The sequence below is a fragment of the Phoxinus phoxinus genome, assembly GCF_949152265.1.
Source record: "Phoxinus phoxinus genome assembly, chromosome: 14".
NCBI classification, from domain to species: Eukaryota; Metazoa; Chordata; class Actinopteri; order Cypriniformes; family Leuciscidae; genus Phoxinus; species Phoxinus phoxinus.
In genome coordinates this window covers 22,168,643-22,196,042 of record NC_136889.1, presented here as the reverse complement: position 1 = coordinate 22,196,042, position 27,400 = coordinate 22,168,643, and the positions used below count along the sequence as shown (strand labels likewise).

The 27,400-nt window shown below is 38.3% G+C and overlaps 1 protein-coding gene across 1 annotated transcript in view; it reads left to right on the top strand.

The window, feature by feature from the left end:
• lmbrd1 (LMBR1 domain containing 1) overlaps positions 1–25,693 on the top strand; it is a 94,684-nt gene extending 68,991 nt beyond the window's left edge. The window contains exons 15-16 of the mRNA XM_079636404.1: positions 24,341–24,432; positions 24,576–25,693. Coding sequence (XP_079492530.1) covers positions 24,341–24,432; positions 24,576–24,686 — 203 coding nt within the window. The 3' untranslated portion in view covers positions 24,687–25,693. The remainder of the gene's footprint in view (positions 1–24,340; positions 24,433–24,575) is intronic.
• Positions 25,694–27,400: the final 1,707 nt, after the last annotated feature.

Below are 27,400 nucleotides of genomic sequence, written 5' to 3'. Positions count from 1 at the left end.
GATCATGTGACACTGAAGACTGGAGTAATGATGCTGAAAATTCAGCTTTACCATCACAGGAATAAAATACTTTTTAAAATGTATTAATTGTACACAGTTCTTTTAAATTGTAAAAAAAAATTGCACAATATTACTGTTTTTACTGTATTTTTGATCAAATAAATGCAGCGTTGGTGAGCTGAGAGACTTTCAAAAACATTTTAAAAATCTTAACGCAAACTTTTGAACACGTGTGTGTATATATATACTATTCAAATGAATCAAAATAATAGTAGTACAATATAAAACAATAAATGTATAAATATAAAAGCAATATTTTACGTTTATTGCAAAATAATCATTTGTATGCAAGTACTGTAGCTTGAGAGGCCCGATTACATCGTTCACGGTGCTTCGTGAGATTGAATCTCTTCTGCCACGATTTACGTTTTCATGATTGCAGCAATTGGTATCTTCAGAATTATGTTAGCAGTTTAGTTCTTCATTGGGAATTTTGCAATTAAACAACTGAAATCACACTTACGGTTTCTACAGAAGCATATATCATCCATTAACAACCTCAGAGCTCATAGTAGGTCTTGTTTGAAAGATTTATATGTTATTGTCCAACATCAGTTTCTCTGTGGAGAAAATGAATGGGATTTTTACTTCTGGAAGCCAGCGGTTGTGCTGTTCTCACCCATTATATGCAACAGTCTGATATTTACTTGTTCTTCCTGAACTGTTTGTGTTCTCGATTACAGTGAGGTGGCCATGCAAATACAAGCTTGACTATATATCAGTCGCCCCCTGATCCAAACAGTTCTAAATATTTATTTGTATGTCTGTTATGAAGAGATGAGCCGAGTGCTCAGTAAATAGAATGAAATGGATTTTGCAGAGGACAGTTTGCATATAAGAAGCAGCAGCTATTAATGATGATAGATGTGAGATGAAATCGTAAACCAGCAGGAGACAGACTCAGAATCTGAATAGGGGATAAAAATCAGGTTTCAGGTGTGACGGACCATTGCGTTTTTGTACTGCTGTATCTTTTTTAACATATCCGAGTGTTTGGTTTTGTGTGCTCAGTCAATGAGGAAAGACAAAGTCTTGATAATACAAAGATATTAAGTTAGGTGTCATGCCGGCAGAAAATTACCCTTGCAGCTTTGCTCGGTTTTCATTACGAAAGGGTGAGACGGCAAATAGCACAGTCTGTCAGAAGGAGATCTACATTAATTAAAATGCTGTAAAATGAGTGGCTTAAACCAGCGAAAGTGTTAATTACGATCTATAAGGTTAATTGCCACCATACGTTTGCAGTTAATTGCCGATAGATCTGTGTTTTGAGTGTGCAGTGCACAAAGGCAGCGTCTAGTTCAATGTATTATAGAGACTGCAGTCAGAGATTGTATTCTCATGATGGCAGAAGGGGGAACATGTGATTTTAAAAGTACCGGATTTACAGTAAAAGCTTTGATTTAATGTTTTAACAGCGAGATATCGTGCAATGCAATGTGACTAGTGATTTTAAGCTCTTTAACATCTAGTTAATTTAATACTAGGTTTGTCTCTCAGTGTGTTTTTGACACATTTTATGAGATCAACTTCAAACCCTGGGAAATAGAGCTATAAGTTATTCCTTAATGTCACGGTGGATTCAGACGGGATTGGTTATGGTTTGAAACACTGCCTGAGTGTGCAGTCATGATACTGTTTTCCATCCAGAGGAGGGCACTCCAATATTACAATCCAATCTCATTGAAGGATATTGGAATAATAGTGAAATCAAAAATATTAATATGCAATTGGATCAGTGAACCAAGAAGAAGTGGCCAATCTTCCTTAATGTCCTTAAGACGTGTCCCCCATCAGCTGTAACCTTTCCTAAAATACACCTCCCTGTGCTGGGCTATATTCCACCTTCTAATTGCTTCTCACTCTCTTCAAGTCCTCGGATTCTGCCAGAATATCATACTGACAGGCTAAGAATTTCCTGTACTCCCCATTTTTATAGGCTGCTATTAAAAATTCAGGTCATGTTAGACCTGACTTCAGCCGCAAAATGATCGTATTAGCTAGATTTTTTTACACTTTCTGAAGTAAATGTAAGTGTTGCTTGCTCAAAACTCACTCCCACGGTAGTTGCTATGCGGTTGCTAAATTGTTCTGATTCTGAATAGCTTAAAACATGTTTATTTGCTGTTGCTAGAGTGTTCTGTGTGGTTGCTAGGCAGTTGCTGCAATGTTCAACATGGTTTTAGCATTTTTCTACACTTACAGCTCAGATCCATTCAGGGTAAGTATATGCCACTTGTTTTATCGCCTGCCAGGTGAAAAGAAAAAGTCAGATTGCTCTATACAGTAATAGCACACCTCTCCTCAACAAGCCGCATGATTTGAAGTATCATTCATGTTCGTGGCACAAATGGTGCGAGTTGTACATGCTGTTCAAATCCCTAACCTTAGGTACTGTAGGAGCAACAGCAATTGTGATGTTTTCATTAGGAAATAGCTCTAATAACAAGATGACAGAAACAAACAAGAACAAAAAACAGTAGAAGATGGTTGTGTTGCATTAGTCTGTGCCTGCGTGAACACTTCCCCATATGCCTCGTTCAAACAATGCTTTGTATCATAACCCAATTAAGTCTCTCAAAGCCAAAATGAGGCGCTGTCTCGCACAATGGAGGATAAATCTGTGCAACAGAAGTTGCTCTGCGGGTCACCCGAAATTGATCCATCTCCAGTTGACTCACACTTTAGAACCAGCGTAGTTTTAAGCCGTCTGCTTGCCAACCAGCACAGCCTCCCAATCTGTTTGTGTGGGTTTTGGCCTTTTCCCATCTGCAGTCGGTCAGCGGAGCCCAGTCATTGTGTTTCTGCCACCTACCCATCATCAGCAAAACGCCTCATTACTGTTTTCAGATAGAACAGCGCAAGACAAGCTGCACACCGTCCATTAGCACGGGACTCTCCATCGCTTCACCGTGGGAGATGTGATTTCCATTTGCTTTTATTACAATTACTGTTCACATCAGTGTGATACAGCTTTTTGGTAAAATGGTTAGAAAAAAAGCATGGTGCAATAAAATGTTTTTGACAATCTACATCAATCTGGAAAGCATTTGAAATTTTCCTCGATATTATCTCATTTTATTTTAACCAAGTTTCCTCTACTGAGGTTTGAATCCATTAGGCATGCTGAGTGGAATTAAAAGCTCCCAGCAGTTTGTTTGTGGTACAAGTTAATCGCTTATTTCGATTTTTTCTTATATCTGAATCATCTGTCTCTATCTTTCTCCAGATGGTGTATCGCAGCAAATATTTGACTGTTCCTGTGGTTGCCTCTGATATTGAGACTCTCGCCTCATTATCGGGGTTTGATTTCTGTGATTGGTGTCGCTGGCGGCTGTTTTTCACCCCGAATGATTTCTCAGTGAAGTCAAATTTGTTGTCTTTGTTCTAGATAATAGGAACAGGCTAACGGTTGATTTTCCACGCCTGAGTCCAAAAATAGACTTGTTTTTGATCCGCTTAATGATGCTGAGAGCTGGTCAGCTTGGTTGAGAAAGTGAGCATAAATGATTGTTATGTGTTGACATGATTTATGGCTGTGTAATGTCCGGTAGAGGTCATTCAAATGAACATCATTCAACAACGGTCACTCAGATGAATGATAGACCAGCTCTAACAAAACAAAGTCAACTTGATATTTGGGCAACTGGATGAATCAGCGTTTTATGCTGATTATAAGATGGTTTGAACGTTCAACAAATAGAGTACACTTTGGTCCCTTTATTTATATATATATATATATATATATATATATATATATATATATATATATATATATTATTTATTTATTTATTTAAATCAATTAAAATGATGGACACGTGCTGCTCAGTCCATCTCAGAGCCAGGAGCGGACCTGTTCCTGACAGATCTGTGGTCCGCATATCCAGTTCCCACACAAGTCCCCATCCTCCAATCTTTGCTGGTCCTGTTCGTAAATCTGCTTCATCCGACGTTCCTGCCTGACTTCCTGGTCCCATCTCCTCCACTGGTTACGGCCAGTCCCCTGGATCCGGTGTTGTTCAGCTCTGCCCCCGCCTTTAGCTCCATGCGTCTCGTCATCTGCACTTCGGGCCTCCAGTCCCATGTCTCCACCTCGGCCTGTCGGCCCATCGGCTCCACCCTGTCTCTGCGTTCCCTCGTCTCCACTGTAGCCGTCTGCACTGTGACTCCTCCGGGCTCCCTCGTCCCTTCAGATCAGCATCGGTCGATCTCCTCTCAGCTTCTGCCAAGGACTCTCGGGTCTCTGGCTGCGCCTTTCCCCTCCACCGTTGGCTCCACCATGCTTCTCCCTTCCTCTGGTCAGCCGAGTCCCCATCTCCGCCTCAGTTCCGTGAGCCAGCAGCTCCGCCTTGGGCTTCCGGGCCGTGGATCCCGCTCTGGTCCGTCGGTCTTGTTAGTTTCTTTGGCTACACATTAGTTATCATTCGGTTCAGATGTTCCTGTTTAGTTCCCTCGTTCAACCTGTGTATATACTTCCTGTTTTGTTTGCTCATGGTTCCGTGTCATTAAATTTAGTGGTTGTTTTCCCTGCTATTCTCTGCTATGCTAGTCTGTTTTGAGTATTATGGATTAAAGAGTTCAAACTCTCCTGTTGTGCGATTTATATATAGTACAGCTACTCCTGACAATATGTGCATCCTTTTTTTTGTACTTCTGCCATATAATTTTTTTTATTTCTTTTATAAAACATTCAGTTTTTATTTACTTCAGTTAATATGCCATGTTAATGTGTCACAGATGTATGTATATTATTATATTGACTAATTATGCTTTCTGCATAATTATATTATGTTTTATACTCAATCAGACTACATGTTTTTTTTATTGATTATAATAATTACATAATATTCACATAATAGTCATAATGCGGGGCGGCAGTGGCTCAGTGGTTCATGCGGGTTGTCTACAAACTGGAAGGTTGGTGGCTCCATCCCCGGTTCCACCTGACCAAGTGTTGAGGTGTCCATGAGCAAGACACCTAACCCCAGCTGCTCCCGACGAGCTGGATGGCGCCTTGCATGGCTGACACCGCCGGTGTATGAATGAGTGAATGAATGGGTGAATATGAGGCAATATGTAAATCGCTTTGGTGGCCATGAGTCTGTTAAAGCACTATATAAATGCAATCCATTTAACATAATTTTTTCCCTAATCGTTCCTATCTAAAGAAAAAAGAAAAGAAAAAAAAGCCCAACTGCTTATATATGTTTGGGAAATCTTCTAGTTTTGTGAAATTGCACACACAGATCAGCCACCAGTTATGCAACTATAATTACACAGAAAATTAAGTGGCCACCTTTTATTTTTAAATTATTTATTTATTTTAATTTAATGTTTTTAAGATTTAATTAATAACAATTATAAACTTTTCATAAATTTACAAATTTTACAAGGGGAACTACCCCTTGTAGTTCCTCCACTAACCCCAGGTTAGGTAACCCTTACGTAATGGAATTTTCTTTCTCTTTGTATTATATTTAATACAGGTCAAAAGAAATGTAAAAGTAATCAAAATGTAGTAAGATTCTTTTTCCTAAAATGTCTATTGTTGTTGAAAGTAGAACCTACAAAGGCTGAGAACCTCCCTTTATTTAATTTTTTTTTAAAAGAGTTTCTGACCTTGTGTGTGCTGGTCACACAATTATTTTTTTATGGTCGTAGGGATTAATTTGATGCTCATGAACACAAAAGTGTCCCCCGTTGAGCTCCTTTTTGTCTTAAAGAGAAATTGAGGACTCTTTTCTTCTTTCAAAGAGTAATAAATGACAAAAAGCATGTTAAGACAGAGTGCCTCAAGTAGCTGCTTAATTATTGTAATTGAATGAGTAATCAATTCAGCCGTTTCCTCAATTCTCTCCAGACTCCACTCTCAACCTATCATCTGTCACTTTGAGACCCTTGATGAGAAGAGAGTTTCCTGGCTCCGTCCTCTCCGTTCCTGTTGACCTGCGGCAAAAACCTGCCCTGCTAGCTGGCCTGTAGATGAAAGAATTGAATAATATCGACTTTTCTCTCGCTCTCTCTGCTTTTGTTGCCGTTTTTCATCTGCAGTCCACTCGCTCTGCCAGATCGCTCCCTCTTGTGCAGCAACCCGATTCTTCTCATCACTCTGGAAGCTGCTCTGTCTTGCGTAACAGCCGTTGCACAACCAGGCGTGAGTGGGTGGAAGTGTCAAGCAGGGAGAACACATGCGACAGGGAGGGCGCGGTATCCAACCGAGAGCATCTCTCCCCGCAGGGCCCGACCCGTGCTCTCGAACCCCGCCACTTCCACGCCTCAAGTCGACAGAGCAAGAGGCGAGTCCTGCTTCACAGAGCACAGCTTGGATTGGCAATAATGCCAGGGTTGGGTTGTCCTTCAAGCGCAAGAGGAAGTGCTTTGTGTTTGAGTGATGGAGAGTGTCAATTAGTGCCGGGGGATATGATGGGATATACCGTGCGACAGTAGGAATGTGTCATCCGGTAAGGTAGTGGATGTATTTGTGTTGCTGGTAGTCAGTAGGACTGCTTTACGTTATTTTCACGTGAAAGTGAAATACGAATAAATGTGAAAATACAGAGGGTGACATCCGGAACAAGTCAAAATGTCGAAGAACTTGTTATTATGGGGTGCTTTATTAAGAGTTTAGTTGCTTACAGTTGCCAAGCAACGTCACAACTTGACACATTTATATAGACTTTATTTGATTTGCAGTTATAGATGCAGATATTGACAATGTTATGGCTTTGAACGTGACATTCATATGTACATTTCATATATATATACACAGTCAAAGCAAACAAATTTCGGACTCCAGATATATTTTTTTATATTGTTTTATTAGTGGGTGCAGGACACTGTAGTCAATTTGTGTAAGTGAGGATAGCAAAATAAAGTAAACTGTGACATATTATACCCACAAATTCTACATACAGTGGACTATCAGTAAAATTTATAAAAATTTGGGACCAAAAATTATTCAGACACTTTGACCTGACCGTGTTTTGCTTAAGAGTTTTTTCTTTAATTGCTAATGTGACCTTTTTACACCACAGACTGAACAAAATTAAGCATTTCTTGGTAATTGGTTGAGCTAAATTGGTATTATCTAATTGTGTACTTAAATGTAACCGCTGACAGCTATTCAATCTAATTCATTTGTGAGACAGTCTAACAGAAGGATAGTCATAACCAGTGAAATATCAACTGATTTGATAACTCTGAGTTCTTGTCATATTTTATTTCCATTTTCTAAACTATAGCGAATAAACTGTCATAATGTGAGAAATGTTGAAGGTGTCTGAATACATTTTGGTTTGACTGTATATTCTAGGGCTGTGCGATTAACCATAATTTTAGATTTTGGCTTCCAAACGGTTATGAAAACATGATAATTGAAATAAAGCGATTATTGTTCTCCGTTCCTTTCGGTGCGTTTTTGGCCCTCCTTTATGTCCAATCAAAGTGAAGGAACATGTTTGATATTATAAAGTGTTATCAAGCTGCACATTAAGCTATGAAAGAACTCACGCTGTTCCTCAGCAGGTTTCTGTGTATGTGCTTTGGGCTTAGGATACATCCCCAAACTGTCACTTACACACAAAATATGCTGAGTATTCTCATAAACACACTCCGTTATGTCTTAAGTGAACAACAGTTGGGAAACAAATCGGATGTGTGCCAGTATATTAGATCAGTGCGTTCGGTCTGAATCAAATTTTTTTTACATTTGACGACTTTATTCGATTTCTAGGCTATTTGCTGAATGTTATATTGTTAGATATACTTGCATGATTTTTTGCACGGAAATCCACCAGTACCACTGGAATTAAAAACATTATTACAAGCCGTTTTTAATCGAGATAAGGCAAGCAGATAGCTTTGAACACTGACTGGTTATGTATTTGCTCAAACATTAGTTTTGGATAATTTTTAACCCAAAAAAGTTAAGGACTGCAGCTTTAAATAAACCTACTGTAGCTGAAAAACATAAAGTTTATTTAATTTCTATCTTTATTGTATCTATTGTATTTGTCTTACTGTTTGTAATTTGCTTCTTTGTTCTTATTTTTAATAAGAAAAATGTAAAATAAAAATAGCTATATATATATATATATATATATATATATATATATATATATATATATATATATATATTATATTATTATTATTATTTTGTTATATTATATATATTATTATATTATTTTGTTCAGAATGTATATATATATATTTTATTAAATATATAGATTTAGATATAGATATAAATATTTTATTGAATATATATATATATACTCAATAAAATATTATTTTATTAAGTCTTTTTAACTCAAGAGTTACATATAATCAGCAGAAAAAGCAATATTGGGATACATATTATCCGTACCCTAAATTAGTCATGCTGAGATATAAGATTACGGTTATACCGTCAACCCTTAGTAAAAGGGCAGTTAAACAGGCGCTGGGATTCATGGGATCTTGCTATGTATGCAGAATTTGTGTTCAAATCTCTGCTGAAGGCATCTGCACTGCTGAAAGCACAGCTATGGAGTGCATTTGACATAAAAGGCACCGCTTATGTCTTTACTTTACTACGTGTATATGCATTCAACAGGCAACTGTATTATCATTTTCCTTAGTCTTTCAGATTTAGTTTAGCTTGTGCACATCTCTCTTCCTGTCTCTCTCTGCACTCGTTTAATGATATTATATTTGTTCATTTTAGTTCAGATATATGCAGTGTATCTGGAGGATCAAGTATTGTTGCCATGGCTACCATCCACCAAGTCACTTGGTGTGCCAATAGATTCAGGAGCCGCAAATTAAAATGAAACTTACAATGTTCTGCTCTCCCCTCCAGTCGGCCAGGCATAAATTTCCTCATCCTGTCAGATTGATTTCTAACCATGGTCTAATGAACGCCTGATGCTCGTCTGGCTCTCAGCAAATGCACAGATGTGGTTTGTTTGGAAAAATATATCCTGTTGATTTTTAATGCACTGATCTTAAGAGCTTGAAGCACTGTTGATACAAGATAGAAAATAAATAATAAAGATTTAAAAAATGAAATATTCATGCCTCTGTTACATTTATAAGGCATTTTCAGACACTCCAAAGAAGATTAAAAGATACTTTAGTCTTACTGTTAAAGGATTAGCTCTCTGTCAATATTTCCTCAGTCATAATGTTTCAAGCCTGTTTGAGTTTCTATTTTTCCCATGAAACATAAATGGAGATGTTTAACTGAATGTTAATACTGGCCTTTTCCATAAAATGTGGAAGGGGATGTAGGGGCTGTCAAGCTAAAAAAAAAAAAAGCGAATTAAAGGGTTAGTTCACCCAAAAATGAACATTCTGGTCATTAATTGCTCACACTCATGTCCTTCCAAACCCATAACACTCGTTCATCTTCGAAACACAAATGAAGATCGTTTTAATGAAATCCAAGAGTTTTCTGTCCCTCCATTGGGAGTACGTAACTACCACATTCAAGGTCCAGAACGGTAGGAAAGACATCATTAAAGTAATCCATGTGACTCCAGTGGTTTAACCTCAATATTATAAAGCGACGCGAGTGCTTTGTTTGCAGAAAAAATATTATCCAAAGCGAGTTCATGGAACAACAGTACTTCAGCTCTCGAATCAACAGAACACACATGCGTTGCAGGTCTTTTTATTTTATTTTTTATAAAGTGTTCATTAATGACAGAATTCTTATTTTTCGGTGAACTAACCCTTTAATAATCTATATGAAGTGTGCATGATTGTTGACTTTACTTCAGGATTCAGGAAACTTGGAATATAACATACAAGTTCAAAATACTGTATATGATTGCGTTTTAATGAATACAAATATAACCGTATTAAAGGTATATGTAACTTTTAAAAACAAAACTTCATGAATTTTGCAGAAGAACATTGTTTTGGTTGTGAACAATGATTGTTTATTGTGCGGATGGATATCGTTCTCTCTTTTCCTAACAAAAAAAAAAGAGTGCGCTTATCCTACTGCTCATAAAACATTCACAATTAAGCTTATTGATGCTGATTGATGCTGTATTGACTCATTTGAATTGTATTAATTTTGTTTTTAAAAAAAGTAATTACTCGGCATGCATTTATTTTTCTCTTGGAACTTTAGGAAACTTGTCTAATCCACAGTTTTAATTAAATTCTCATTCTCCATCTCACTGGTGTACATTCCAAATCTGCTCAGGCCTCAGTTTGACTGAAGGGAACATTGGCACCATCTCAAGCACGCATGTGACATTTTTATAATTCAGCTCATTGAATTGAGTGAATGTTCATAATGCTTATTACAAGAAAAAGTACCACAAAAAGATGTGTTTGGGGGGAGGTTACTAAGTCACCATTGTACTACCATGATTTTTGGCAATGCATGGTGCCTTTTATCATGATTTTTTTATATTTTATTACAGTTTAAAAAAAACTTAGGGGCGGCAGTGGCTCAGTGGTTCATGTAGATTGTCTACAAACTAGAAGGTTGGTGGTTCAATCCCCGGTTCCACTTGACCAAGTGTCGAGGTGTCCATGAGCAAGACGCCTAACCCCAGCTGCTCCCGACGAGCTGGATGGCGCCTTGCATGGTTGACACCGCCGTCGGTGTATGAATGAGTGAATGTGAGGCTAAATGTAAAGAGCTTTGGTGGCCATTGGGTCTGTGAAAGCGCTATATAAATGCAGTCCATTTACCATTTAATATTTTATTAATACAGTCCCATATTATCTAAATATATTGCCAGTTGATGTCATCACAGTGCAATAATGTGACACTATAAACATGAAACAATGTTAAACTTTCTTTTAGTTGAAAATAGGATTTCATAAGTGTCATATCTCTGACATGGGAAGCCATGACACATTATAATGCTGAAGAAATCAAGTGTTCACCCTACTGTCAGGACTGTTCCCTAGCAACAGCATCAGGGATGTTCAGGAGAATGATGTTTGATATGTTCAAAGATGGCAGATACTTATGCTCGTTTTTTTTTTTTACAATACAATTTTTTTTCTTCACAACACAAATCACTGTTTAGTCATTATCTGGATGAATTGGGCTTCGCTCTCACGGAGGTCGGCAGATGCCAGTCGTTTTGTTTGTTCCTAAACCCGAGATTCTTCACCACAATGTGTTCTTCTGTAGCTTCAGATGCTGCTGTAATGAAGAGACCGAGAGATAATATCAAAATGTCAGTGATTGATAAATTAGTTTGAAGGACAGAACATAAATAAGTTGTTTTGTGATAGTTCTGTCAAAGGTGCTTGTTGAATGAATACAGGGAATGTGTTTTTCAGAATAGGCAAAGGCCACAATTGTTTCATTGAATTGTATTTATTGCATACTACAGTGTAAATGTCTTCTGAAGAACATTTACCTGGAATATATTAACATCACCGAACACAATTTCAGAGGGACATCTAACGTGAAAGACCCACATTGGCCAATGTGGTTGCAGCAGAACACTTTAACTTTTAAAGTGATTTTTTAAGTGACTTTTAAAGGGAAGTTTCAAAAAAGAGAAGTCCTTTTATCATTTATCATATATGCTCGTCCATACCATGAATGGGGTCTGGAACTGTCAAGCTTTGAAAATGAATAAAAAGCCCCATAAAAGCAGTTCATATGACTCATGCACTGAACTCCATGTCTTGTGAAGCCATATAGGATCATAATGTGTGAAGAACAGAATGAAATTTAAATTGAAAGGTTTTAAATAATTAAAACCTGGTTGCTGAGGGATGCTTCATCTCTAAGGAAGATAACTACTGTATATAGGGATTAAGCAAATCCATACCATCTCACTCCTTACTGTGCGTTCACACCGGACGCGAATAGCGCGTCAAATTCGCCTGCCGCGTCTAGTTATACGCTTGATCACTTTGTGTCCATTCGCGCGTCAAGAGTGAAATTAACGTGCGTAAAAACATACATTTGAAGCAGAATTTACGCGCGTCAGAGGCGAAAGTTTCGAAACCCGTTGGCGGCCATCTTTTTACAAGATGTCTGATGTTGATAGATCATTTAAATAGTTGTAAACTAGCAACACGTCAGCTTACTAGCGAGTTAGAAGGTCAATAACGTGACACAAAAGTGAAATTTGTATATCTTACAACTTACCAGGTTGTACAATCTCCTCACTTATCTTCTTCCAAGCGAGGTCCTTTTTGTTCTGTCTCTATAAAAGTATGAACTTGAGTCATATAATTCCAGGTGATCACTCACAGCTAAAATTAGTTTCTGAATGAGTTTTTGAGTTTTGAATGAGTGACTTCGAGCAGGAGTTTGTTATGCTATGTCACGTGAAGCAAGCAGGCTCCTGATTGGTTAACGCGGCGCGAATTGAAGCAGAAGTTCAGATTTTTCAACTCGGGCGGCAGACGCGAATTCGCGTCAAATGCGTGAATGCACAAAAAAACACTATAAAATCATTCGCGTGTAACAGCGCCAGACGCTCAATTGAGGCGTATTCGCGTCTACCGCGCCGCACTTTACACCTCATTCGTGCCACAGGATTTTTTTACGCGCGTAACGCGTCTTTGCATTGACTTAACATTGAAATCACTCGCGCCTGACGCGCTATTCGCGTCCGGTGTGAACGCACCATTAATGTCGAAGGCAATTTTTTTTTAGGGATTCTGGCGAAGAGGCTGACCACCTTTATGATGGACAACGGGTACATGGACACGTCTGTCCAAAAGGGGGGAGTTCCAGGGGTAGCAGGCTGTTTTGATCACACCAGCATAATAATAATAATAATTCATTACATTTATATAGCGCTTTTGTCGGCAGTCAAAGTGCTTTACATATGGAAGGGGGAATCTCCTCAACCACCACCAATGTGCAGGATCCACCTGGATGACGCGACGGTAGCCATAGTGCGCCAGAACGCCCACCACACACCAGCTTACTGGTGGAGAGGAGACAGAGTGATGAAGCCAATTAGTATATATATGGGGATGATTAGGAGGCCATGATGGACAGAGGCCAATGGGCAAATTTGGGATTTTTTGTGACCACAGAGAGTCAGGACCTCGGTTTAATGTCTCATCCGAAGGACGGGGCGGTACTGATAATCATCAAGATTATCAAAGATGCGAAAAAGAACCGTGGTGACCTGGCAGTTCTGTGGCTGGATTTAACAAATGCGTTTGGGACGATACCCCACTAGCTGGTGGATTTGACAATGATTTGACCTACCATGTCCCAGAGCGTTTCCAGAAGCTCTTGCAGCATTACTATGACAACTTCAACATGCGCTTCACCTGTTGAGACTTTACCACCGAATGGCAGAGGCTAGGTGGGCATTGTCACTGGCTGCACAATCTCAGTGATTTTGTTTTTGACAGCGATTAACCTTATTGTTAAATCAGCAGAGAAGTTGCGTTGAGGCACAGTGTTGGCAAGTGGCATCCAGCGGGTACCTATAAGAGCATTTATGGACGACCTCACCATCATGGCAAAATCAGTACCTGAAGGGAGATGGATCTTAAAAAACACGGCAGCTGGACAATGTGGGAGGGCGTCGGAGAAAGGGCCCTGGCGTGGCAGGACATCTGGACCATGGAAGGACGTTGGATAAAGTTCTTGATGTGTTCTGTCTACGATGTCCTGCCTACTCAAACCTCCCTATTTGGGGGATGGCTGTTGAAGGACTAAAAACGGCATAGAGTTGGGTGGTGGTCAGCAGGGGTAGATCCAGGACGCTGGATCTGCTGTCGAGCCCTCCCGAAGTGTTATGGGCTTAAATCGACAAAACACCAAGGAAGGGGGGTGCCCATCTGATGACTGGCTGTAGCCACCAAACTCTTGTATTGTTGAGAGATGTAGCCAAGCCTTGAGCTGGCCCAGGGAGAAGGACTGTGCTTGAGAGAAGGAGAGGAGAGAGCGATGCCACTGGCTCACAGATGGGGCAGGGCAGAGTACCTGTAAAGGTGGACCAGCTGCAATGATCACATCGTATTTTGCAAATTGCCTGAGATTTGAATGAGATTTGAGACCTTTGTCGCTTTAACATTGGCAGTTTTACTTTTAATATACAAAATCTTAAAAGTATAGTTTGTTTCATGTATTTATAAATGTATTTCTGACTGGTGTCTCAAACTAATTTCCACTTATCAAAGTGTTTATTTGTCAAATGATAAATTATATATGTTATGTTGTATAAACACACATTAAAAAGTTTGATGTCGTTAAGATTCTTTGATGTTTTTGAAAGAAGTCTCTTATGCTCATCAAGGCTGCATTTATTTGATCAAAAATACTGTAAAATAGTAATATTGTCAAATATTATTACAATTTAAATGAACTGTTTTCTATTTTAATATAATTAATTTATTCCTGTGATGGCAAAGCTGAATTTTCAGCATCAATACTCGAGTCTTCAGTGTCACACGACCCTTCGGAAATCATTCTTTGAAATCAAGTTTTTGTGGAAATCATGATATATTTTTTTTTGTCAGGATTCTTTGATTAACATATTGAGTTCAAAAGAACAGCATTTATTTTAGATTTTTTTTTTGTAACCATGTTAAAATCTTTACCGACACTTTAAAGGGTTAGTTCACCCAAAAATTAAAATAATGTCATTAATGACTCACCCTCATGTCGTTCTAAGCCCGTAAGACCTCCGTTCATCTTCGGAACACAGTTTAAGATATTTTAGATTTAGTCCGAGAGCATTCTGTCCCTCCATTGAAACTGTATATACAGTATACTGTCCATGTCCATAAAGGTAATAAAAACATCATCACAGTAGTCCATGTGACATCAGTGGGTTAGTTAGAAGTTTTTGAAGCATCGAAAATACTTTTTGGTCCAAAAATAACACAAAATAAGACTTTATTCAGCATTGTATTCTCTCCCGGGTCTGTTGTCAATCCTTTACAGTTCCGCTGATGGCGTAAGACGCTGATGACGTGTATTTCTGGTGCGCCCGAGCTTCATTTATAGTCTGAGGGAAACGCACGCTGTAAAAGTGTCTCATCCGCGACATGCACATTTACGCACCATTAAAAAAATGATATCCACGCAAACAATGTAGAATAGCTTGAATATAGCGTGCGTCTCCCTCAGACTGTAAACGAAGCTCGGGCGCACCAGATAACACGTCATCAGCGCCTTCCGTCAGCAGCGTCACTGCGGAGTCCTGAACGCAGATTCACAACAGACCCGGGAGAGAATACAATGCTGAATAAAGTCTTATTTTGTGTTATTTTTGGACCAAAAAGTATTTTCGATGCTTCAAAAACTTCTAACTAACCCACTGATGTCACATGGACTACTTTGATGATCTTTTTATTACCTTTATGGACATGGACAGTATACTGTATATACAGTTTCAATGGAGGGACAGAATGCTCTCGGACTAAATCTAAAATATCTTAAACTGTGTTCCGAAGATGAACGGAGTATTCCGAAGTCTTACGGGCTTAGAACGACATGAGGGTGAGTCATTAATGACATTATTTTCATTTTTGGGTGAACTAACCCTTTAATTTTGTCACTTTAAAGCATCATAATTTAATGCATTTCATGCTGAATAAAAGTATTAATTCCTTTCCATCGAAATCAAAAATCATACTGACCCCAAACTTTTGAACAGTATATGGCTATAAATTCTTCATATGCGGTTAAAACCAGAGCTATATTCAAATACAGCTCCTTGATACATTTTAAAGATGTTCTGATTCAATAATAGTTTAAATGTGAAGTATTCACATGCTCCATTTTCTTTCTCCACGCACATTTACCCAGAGAGGTGCTATGGATGACTATGAATTATGAGTCACGTGAGTCTGTCTGTTATATTGCTGCTATAAATATGAGGATTGGTAACAGGTGAGACGGCAGCTCTGATATCACTCATGCTCTACTGCTGCACTCCTCCACTGCACTTTCAATCTGATTTTATTCTAACCTCACAAGATTATTTGTAGTGAAAAGTGCCACCTTTTCTTTGATTGTATGCAATTCCGCACTCGATCTGACGCCCTCCCATTCCGCAGTTTCCTCAATATGAACATTACACTCAGCTTTTCTGCTGCTTTTTCTCTTCCCCGTGAGGTCGTTCTGGAAAGCCCATGCCTTCTCGCTGCCTGTTTTTGGCTCTCTCACTTTTATTCCTTTGTGATAAAGGTTTGTGAATGCTCCAGTTGAAGCTTTTTGAGAAATGAGTGCCAAATGTAGGCATCTGTTTGCTAAACAAAAATAAAGAGACAGATTGAAAGACAGAGAGAGTGCATTTGCTTCCAATATAATGACTGATAACACTTCCAGGATTTGTGCTTCTTGTCCTCAAAAATTAAAATGCTGTCGTTATTGATCAACCCTCATGTTGATCTAAACCTATATGACTTTATTTCCTCCTTAAAACACAACAGGACGATTTTGAAGAGTTGTGCTGGTTCATCTTTTCCATGCATATAGAATAAAGGAGGACACGCTTCAAAATGGATGAAAAGGCATCCCTATACAGATTAATTGTTCGCTGTATTCCAAGTTTTCTGAAGACATATGGTAGATTTGTATAATGAGGAACAGATCATGTAAGTGAAAAGGAAGATCTTTACATTCACATTAATGTGTTCATCAAGATTAGGACGATTTATTATTTTGAGGTTTAATTCTTTCAATGGATCATTTCGCAAAACAGAAGTGATATAAATAATTAATTATTCATGAATCAGACAGAAATGGTTATGTCTGATTCATGTCTGATTCATGACTGATTCATTCTTTTGAGTCTGATCTTTTCAATAAATCAGTTCATCTAGTTCACAAAACTGCTCTAAATAGTCTTTTCGAGTTGACTTGCTCACTCATTGATCTGCTCACAGAGGTTAACAGCTCACTTGGGGGGAAAAGATAATAATATATTAAGTTTCTCGCACAAAGCTATCATATGACTTCAAAAGACTTAAGAATATATTGCATGAATCATGTGGACAAATTTTATGATGCTTTTATGTTGCCTTTTACTTCCTTTTTGAACCTTAAATACCTCAGTTTCCATTTATTGGAAAAAGAGTGACCGGTACAATTCTACAAAATCCTCCTTTTGTGTCCCACAGAAGAAAAAAAGTCATTCTGGTTTTGAATGGCATGAGGGTGAGTAAAAGGATGACACAATTTTCTTTTATTAGTTGAACCACCAGCTTTAAACCATCGATCGCTTGTTTTCCTCCCTTTGTCTGTCTCTTATTCTCTCTGAATTCACCCCCGGTCTGGTGCATTGAGAGCTGGCTATAATTACTCAGCTAAGCACTAAAACAGAGCAGATAATTAAGGAACACTTTAATTAATAGCCACGTCAGGCACCGCCTGGCACGGGTCCACGCCGCCATGTGCACCCCATGGTGTTACTTTAGTGGTAGATGTGGGCCGCTGGTACATAGAGAGAGTCTAATGCATCTTAATGGTGTCTCATTTAAGCTGATTCAGACCCAGTGCACACAGTTCTCATATACATGCTGTTACTGAGACTGACTATTTTTTTTTTTTTTTGTAATGTAATGCAAGTAATGAAAAAGATGAGGTTTTCATGGCGTACCCTAAAGCAGGACTGGCCGATGGCATAGGCTATTACCTTGGGCTCAAAATGAGAGGCTTCTACGGCACCCTCGGTTGTAACTGTAATAATATCATATTTGACAAACACCCCAGGGCATTTTTGTGTTTGCGCTCTGAAAAGTGTCAAAGGGTTTCTGTTTACAACGTGTTTTTGCAGCGTTGAGCAATGAAGCCGATCACAGACATGTGTATCTCTTGAAAGCAATGGCCAATCAGACGTGTTTTAAGTTAGTCAGATTTCACTCACCGTCAGAAACACGTCAGAGTTTTTGTTTAGTGCAGGTTACTGCACGCTCACAAATCCTCTTTATAACAATCGAAGTTTAGACACGATGTAAATAAGAGATTCATTGTGCAATGTAGACAGCTTCATTGATTATAACTGAACTTCGTAAGATCGCGATGAACTGAGATGAGTGACAGCTTTTTGGAGGGCTTTTTATGCCAATTAACATCCTTTTAGTACGATCACAGTATGCGGCCAAAAAAACTTAATAGCAAAGACTTTATGTATAGAAAACATTGCACTAGTATTACTATGAATGGGAGAAAGTGCAACGCGCAATATGGCGGAATAAGTCCCGCCTTCTAAGTAATAAAGCCAGTCACTTTTTTTGAAGCTCCGGTGGCTGTAGAAACAGTCCGTGTTCTGAGACATCTTATGACTGCACGTGCGCATTGGCTTCTCCAACCTGAAAATTCCAGGGGTTTTTTTGTCATGATTTGAGCATTTAGAAACTGAATATGAGACATTTGGTGTCAGTTTTTATTGGTGAAATTTAATTGTAAGCTTGGTGAACAGCTTTGGAGAATTTGATGTTTCCCAATTCAAAGGAGATAGGAGCTGAACTTGCGTGACTGTAATAGCTGCATTTTTATTATTATTATTATCAATGTTTAAAATAGTTCTGTTGCTCTTGAGGAAACCGTACTTCATGAATTAGTTTCAGTTTTTATGTTTATTTCAGTTAATTAAAATGTTTTTAAATATGTTGTTTACGATAACACTGACCGGGACCATCAAGTTAATTATTTTTAAGCAAAGTTTGCAAAAGATACATGATGAGATATGAAAAAGACAGATTTTGATTGAGTACTGCATTCGTAATGAGGAACTTTTTATAACCCACAGTGGGTTCATCATCATCTGGAATCAGAAGGCAGAACGTTGTGTTTGCAGTATTGGTGGTATCTGAGAGACATAATATACAGACCTCAAGACAATATAGGGTAATATCATAATACATAATATCAGACCTCAAGACATTATAGGGTGAGGATAAGGGTGTTTTCAAGACCCATCTCTGGGGTTCACTCAGATCGAGTAGAGCCAGGCAGCTTTCCATCGAGAGGTTCAGCGGTCCCGGAAAACTCGGGTACGTAGTGAAATGCGCAGAGTGCTTTCAGAAAACATTGTAGAGAAAGGGCAAAAACAATCAAAAATCCCCAAACAAACTGAGAGGTTGAGAGAATGTTCTTCTCATACGGAGAGAGCACTTTAGAGCACTTTTCCTCTATTTCCACCCTGTTCTTTTTCAGTGTATACACAGAAACAAATGAGTCATCATTAATAATGCATGCTTTCAGAGAGAGCTGCTCCGCTGTACTGACCACACACTGAACTCACACTCTGACACGGGCTTCCTTTCAGTCACTTCCCTCTGTTAATGGGATAATTCCCTCAGAAATGAAAACCGTTATTATGAACTCACGCTCATCTTGTTCCAAACCTTTCTCATTTTCTCAGAAAGGAAAAAATTGTGAAGAATTGTTCAACAGTTCTTGCCATTACCATCTCTATAATGACCGTAAAAAGAGTTCCAAATGCGGTCATTCCAAAGTCTTTTTTTGAAGTCAAACAATAACTTTATATGAGGAAAAGAACAAAATTGAAGTCATTATTGCAGCTGCTAATCATTCAGCTGTATCCAAAATTGGTGTTTAGACATTGATGACATTTTTTTATATGACATGTATTATTATTATTATTATTATTATTATTATTATATACACTACTATTAAAAAATGTAGGGTCGGTGAGATTTTTCTTTTCTTGAATACTTTTATTCAGCAAGGATGCATTAATTCGTTCAAAAGAACATTAAAGACAATGTTAAAAAAGATTCTCAATCTCATAAATGCTGTTTATATAAATATTATATAGATATACAGTTATATAGGCTGCTTTTGAACTTTCTATTCATCAAAGTATCCTGGAAATAAAAATAAATCACGTTTCCACACAAATATGAAGCAGACAAACTGTTTTCAACTTTAATAATAATAAAACCTGTTTCTTGAGCAGCACATCAGCATATTAGAATGATTTCTGAAGGATCATGTGACACTGAAGACTGTAATAATGATGCTGAAAATTCAGCTGTGTCATCACATGAATAAATTACTTTTTAAATTATATTAAAACAGTATATTATATTAAATCAATTATTTTAAATTGTAATGGTATTTTACTATTCGTATAATCGTACCGACCCCAAAGTATTGAACAGTATAGTGCATATAAGCCAATCTTATTTGTTCAGTTTTACTTTTATTATAATTCATTATAATTCTAAACCATTTTAAACTGGATAGCTCCAGTGGTGCGCGTGTGTGTGTGTGAGAAAAATACTTTTATTTTAATCTGCTTCTCACACAAAGCTATTGTATGGCTTTAGAAGACTAGGACTTAAGTGCAGTATGGATTTCTTTTATCCAGTCACCTTAGCACACTACATTTCCCAGCATCCCTCCTGTTCCTCACCGGCACCTCATCAGCACACTCATCACCTCTGGCATAGAAGCACACACCTGTGCTCATTGTCTCGCGCTCATTGTCTGGTCTATGACTCGGACTATGAATTAATTACCTGTGTTCTTTACCTGTGAATATTACCTCATAAATTTATAAATTTAGATTTTTCATACATTTTTACTTTTGTATTCCACAAAAAAAATAGCAGCATACAGATTTGGAAAACATGAGGGTGCGTAAATGATGACAGAATTTTCTATATATGGGTGAACTATTCCTTTAACAGTCAGTGCTCAAAAGGCCCATGCCAACACAATGCCACACATACCGGGCGAGTGAGCAGACTGTGGGTCTGAATGGCTGTGGTCTTTGGCAGGCGTTCTCCGTCAGCAGTGACTGCGATCTGAAGGTGAACCGGGTCAGTGTGTACACGATGATATGTTTAGCCAGAGCACTGTTGAGAACCATCTGCCCCGTAACTCAGGTGAGCATCTGCTGAGCTGCAGATGGCAGGAAAAGTGCAGGAGGGGAGGATTGTGCCTGCTCTCAAACAGGTCCAGATCTATCTATCTATCTATCTATCTATCTATCTATCTATCTATCTATCTATCTATCTATCTATCTATCTATCTGTCTATCTGTCTATCTGTCTATCTGTCTATCTGTCTGTCTGTCTGTCTGTCTGTCTGTCTGTCTGGATCGTCTGTCTGTCTCGATCGTCTGTCTGTCTGTCTGTCTGTCTCGATCGTCTGTCTGTCTGTCTCGATCGTCTGTCTGTCTGTCTGTCTATATCTATCTATCTGTCTGTCTTTTGTCTGTCTGTCTGAATCTATCTATCATTCGTCTATCTGTCTGTTTGTATTTATCATCTATCTATCGTCTGTCTGTCCGTCATTTGTTCCTCTCTATCAGTCTGTCTCATCTATCTGTCTGTCTGCATCTATCTATATGTTTGTCTATCTGTCTGTCTCTATCTATATATCCGTCTGTCTGTCTGTCTATCTATGTATCTATCTATAGTCTCTCTGTCTAGACTTTTTTAAAGTTTTCAAAACAAACAAGTCTATCTTTACTAACTTTGCTTTTCTATTTAAAAATGACCTGAATTTGACACACAATCCTGAAATATGAAATTATCAGATCACTCAAACCACGTGTGGAGGTACTAAACTTCCCCTAGGTTTTTTTCTTAAAGGAAGCTTCCCTCTGATGAAACATTTAGAAGTGTCCATACTCTCTGATGTAGGAAGTGATCGCGAGTGGTCAGTGGAGACATTTTTAAGACTGCATGTAATACTAGATTTGAGCAGCAATCCTGGTTCTGACTGACCACTTGTGATTGGATCACTTGGGGCCGAGGTTAATGCCGAGTGCAAATGGAGCCTTCGACTGCATGTGCATGAGATGATAGGATGTATAACACGGAGTGAGTTCAGTGACCTCTGGTGCCGCTCGGGTTTTCCTTCACTTCTCTCTTTTAAGCAGGTTTTCATGCCTCAACCAACCTCCTGTTGCATGCCAGGAGCCGCTAATTATCTGCATAAACACTATCAGATCGTTCTCTCTACTTCTCCTCCCTTCCCTCTGTAGACCCCACTCTGTAGGGCCGCTTCTTCACAAGCACCTCGACAGATTGAGCTGATTACAAGCCTCCTGCTGTAGTGACACTCGCTGCGTTTGATCCGTGAGCGCAGATCAACTTCTTCATACAGGAACATCTCGCATTAGCTATCTTGCCCACTTCATTGTGTAGTACAAACATAAGACCAACAGACATATTAGCATTAAACTAAACTCAGTGGTAAGAGCATTGCGTTAACATCGCAAGGTTGTGGGTTCGATCCCAGGGGATTGCACATACCTATGTATAAATGTATAGGATAATGCAATGTAAGTCGCTTTGGATAAAAGCGTCTGCCAAATGCATAAATGTAAATGTAAATGTAAAATGTAAACCGCATGTGGTGATAAAAAAGATAACTATAATTATCACAATATAATTTCCCAGATAAAATGATAACAAAAGTTTGATATAATGTGTTTGTACCAAAAGCGGAAGGAAACCGCGCTACTCGTTTGAACCACGTCACTAATAAGCACAAGCTTATTAGAGCAGATGTTTACACGCTCGGTTACACGATCAATAAACAGCACTGTGAGATCCAGTGAGAAGCGCTTGAATTCACTGAAGAACACGCGTCTTTAAGGTTTATAGTCTAAAGCCAGATACAACAGCACTGACACGAGAAACACTTTGCAATGAACCATCCCGTTTGGAGGCATTTCAATCTACAAATCACCATCATTGACCATAGATTTACTGTAACTGCACCATGGTATCGTGGCAGAAATGTGGGATGTTCATATCAAATTGTATTGTATTGTCACTGTAGTAGACGTGTAAAATGTATTAAAGGAGTAATGGAATATATTTACAGTATTTGTGTCATGTATTTGGCAACGGTTTTTCATAACAAATACCATAGAAAGAAACCATATATTAGGTAGTTACACTTTACCATGATATGAGTGGTTACATCTACATCCCAACTCAAGCTACTGCTACTGTCAACTCAAGTTACTGTCAAATGTGCGTTTCTAGACAAAATATTGTAATTAATTGTACATTAATATTGCAGCCTGCACTACAAACTGTGCCAACGATACATGCCGTCAAACTCAGGCAACTTAAACATATTTTATGATTTGAATTTGAAATAATAACATCTGCAGACATGCAGAAACTTGAGAAATAAAAAATTATATTAATATATTTTTTTGTTGTTAAGGAAAAAATACTGGAAAATTATTTCTCATGCATATCTTGATGTATAGAAATATTTTATCATTATAAATGTTTTGAATATTCTACCTCAGATTTGTGAATATATATATAAGACCTAATACTTAGATACATTATTTGTACATTAAAAATACATTTATTTGTAGGGCTGCATGATTAATCGAAATAAAACTGAAATGGCAATATGGCTTTGTGCGATTATCTCAATATATGAAATCGATTTAATTAAACAAATTTTGCTGCGCTGTGTTTTAGAGTGAAGCGTTGCAATGTGTTCTTACATGTGAGTTCTTACAATGCAAACCTGGAATTTGTTTTAAACACATTTTAAATCTCAATCACAATTTTTATCAGAATTATCGCAATTCGATTTTTTTTCTCCCTCAAACTATGAGACTTATTTTTTGGAAATTTTACTAATACATATTTTATTTTCTGCAGATTTGTCAAAATGTTGGCTATTTTGGGTTGCCAAGTACTACCTAAATATTTGTTTGTCATTTTAATCCAGATGTTTGTTATTGTTCTCACTGGTTTCCTATTCATTGACATGGTCATCAGCTTGATGCCGGTTTTCTGGTCAGTGTGACAGGTTAGCTTGAGGCGTCCCTTGCTAAGAGGTTCTCTCATGCATTTAATTGAAAGGCGCCGTGTTGTTAGCACAAACCTGCAAAGCGTGTGTGTCGGCAATTACTGTGTCATGCTCTTTGATGAGAACACGTATCGCGCATGTGTGATTACTTCCCCTCGCTCTGCATGACGGCGGGGGAAAGACTAACCTACTGACCTTCTGACTCTGCAAACACATTAGCGTTAGCGTCCTTATTAGACTTGCATTAAAGCAGGGACCTGAGCTGTGTCCAGGGACGAGAATACTATTTTAATATGTTTTAAAATGTCATTTATTCCTGTAATGGCAAAGCTCAATATATCCAGCAGCATTATCATGTAACATGATCCTTCAGAAATCTTTCTAATATGATGATTTACTGCTCAAGAAATATTTCTTATTATTATCAATGTTTAGAACCGTTGTGCTGCGTTATATTTTGTGTCTTTGAATAATAGAATCAGGATTTATTTGAAATAGAAATATTTTGTAACAGTCCTTTAATTTAAGACGTTTAAAATGTTTTCTTCACTTTTTGTTTTACAGACCAGTGCACAGTAACAAGATCATATCTGTTCCTGCACAAGTTTTGGTTCTTCAGCACCATCTACTATTTTGGCAACTGGGCTTTCCTATTGGTAAGTTCATGAATTTGGAAAAAATGGCCTGCTATATTATTTGAACTGTAAGAAATGAATGAACACATCACTACAAGGACCTAAAGTATTGATGCAATATCCTGAGAGTAGTGTGTATTAATGCACCTGTTGTTGTGTTGCAGGTCTTTCTCATTGGCTTGGTGGTTTCGTGCTGTAAAGGGAAGAAATCCGTGATTGAAGGGGAAGTTGATGCCGACGACTCGGATCTCAGTGATGATGAATATGTACATTAACTCCTGGCGTAGTTACTACTAAAGTTCTGTTTTAACTAGGTTTGGTTGCCAGTCAGAACTGGATTGAAAATAAATTAAATTTTCTATCTTCTCACAACTCATCTTTCGTTCGTTGTTCAGAGACAGACATATTGACGCTCTATAAGACTAAATTGAATGTGTTATGATGCCAAACAGATTTTGTGTCACTATAGAGTAACTGTCATGTTTAACTGATGGCAGTAGTCTGATATGCTGACCCGTCTCTACTACTGACCCTAACTAAGGGTTTATCTGCATGAAGTTTTGCGTTGCTGTCTGGAATAATTCAACAAAAAAGGTTTTCTCTCTCCAAGCAAGACAAAATTTAGTTGGAAATAAGTTAAAGAGGTACAAATGTTTTTTGTTGATACACATAAAAAGGGTTAAGATTATTATGCTGATTTATTTATTATTGAATTGTTTTAATGCTGTGCATATCTGTATTTTTCCCTGTCTTGCACACGGATGGCGAATTTCGGTCCTAGAGAGCCACAGTCCAGCAGAGTTTAGCTTTAACCCTTATCAAACACACATGAACAAGCTCATCAATGTCTGAAGTTACTAGAAAGCTACAGGCAGCCGAGCTATTATCAGGGTTGGAGCAAAACTCTCCAGGACTTTGGCTCTCCAGGACCGGCAATGCTCCAGTGTTTCTGACGTGTGCTTTCTTTAATGTTACTTAAATCTCTGAGGTTGAATTACTGTTATGCTGCTTGATTTATTTCACATCGATTTTTATTTTAGATTGTATTTGTAATGACAGGAGAACTTGCAGGATCAAAAAGTGTGTAAAAATGTATTTATCATATAGTATTGGCCTGTTTTGCATTTTTCTGAAATTGTTTCTATTGCAAGATAATCCATTAATAAAGAGTAAAAACAATATATCTTGTTTTAAAAAGAATACAGTGACTTGATTGTAATTTATCCTTCATGAAATCATCCTAACGTTATTTAGAAGGTTGATTAAAGGGATAGTTCACCCGAAAAAAAATAAAAAAATATATATATCTGATTTCTGTCCCTCCATTGACAGCTTCGCAACTACCACTTTGAGGCTTCAAAAAGTTCATAGAGAGATCGTAAAACTAATTAATATGAATTGAGCGGTTTAGTCTAAGTACTCTGAAGAGACTTGATCGCTTTCTATGACGAACAGATTGAATTTAGACTTTTATGCACATATTAACATTGATCAGCGAACATAAACATCTGCGTTGATCTGCGTAACACGAGAATGAACCTCATTGGTTCTTGCGGAAGCTCAAACGTGCTGCGTAACATGAGAATGAACCTCATTGGTTCTTGCTGAAGCTCAAACGCGCTGCGTAACACGAGAATGAACCTCATTGGTTCTTGCTGAAGCTCAAACGCGCTGCGTAACACGAGAATGAACCTCATTGGTTCTTGCTGAAGCTCAAACGTGCTGCGTAACACGAGAATTAACCTCATTGGTTCTTGCTGAAGCTCAAACGTGCTGCGTAACACGAGAATTAACCTCATTGGTTCTTGCTGAAGCTCAAACGTGCTGCGTAACACGAGAATGAACCTCATTGGTTCTTGCAGAAGCTCAAACGTGCTGTGTAACACGAGAATGAACCTCATTGGTTCTTGCAGAAGCTCAAACGTGCTGTGTAACACGAGAATGAACCTCATTGGTTCTTGCAGAAGCTCAAACGTTCTGCGTAACACGAGAATGAACCTCATTGGTTCTTGCAGAAGCTCAAACGTGCTGTGTAACACGAGAATGAACCTCATTGGTTCTTGCAGAAGCTCAAACGTGCTGTGTAACACGAGAATGAACCTCATTGGTTCTTGCTGAAGCTCAAACGCGCTGCGTAACACGAGAATGAACCTCATTGGTTCTTGCTGAAGCTCAAACGTGCTGCGTAACACGAGAATTAACCTCATTGGTTCTTGCTGAAGCTCAAACGTGCTGCGTAACACGAGAATGAACCTCATTGGTTCTTGCAGAAGCTCAAACGTGCTGTGTAACACGAGAATGAACCTCATTGGTTCTTGCAGAAGCTCAAACGTGCTGCGTAACACGAGAATGAACCTCATTGGTTCTTGCAGAAGCTCAAACGTGCTGTGTAACACGAGAATGAACCTCATTGGTTCTTGCTGAAGCTCAAACGTTCTGCGTAACACGAGAATGAACCTCATTGGTTCTTGCTGAAGCTCAAACGTGCTGTGTAACACGAGAATGAACCTCATTGGTTCTTGCAGAAGCTCAAACGTGCTGTGTAACACGATAATAACCTCATTGGTTCTTGCGGAAGCACAAACGTGCTGCGTAACACGAGAATGAACCTCATTGGTTCTTGCAGAAGCTCAAACGTGCTGCGTAACACGATAATAACCTCATTGGTTCTCGCACGTCAAGCAAACATGCTTGAGCTTCCATTTACCACAACTGATGTGTGAGTTGATGAATGTTTAGATGTGAATAAAAGCCTAAATTCAATCTGTTCATCATATAAAGCGATCGAGTCTTCAGAAAAATTGGACTAAACCCCTTGAGTCATATGGATTTCATTAAAATATCTCCATTTGTGTTTCGAAGATGAATGAAAGTCTTACCGGTATGGAACGCCATGAGGGTGAGTAAATGATGACAGAATTGTATTTTTGGGGTGAACTATCCCTTTAAATAATCTCACACCCGGATTTAAAAAGAGTTGAAAAGCGCC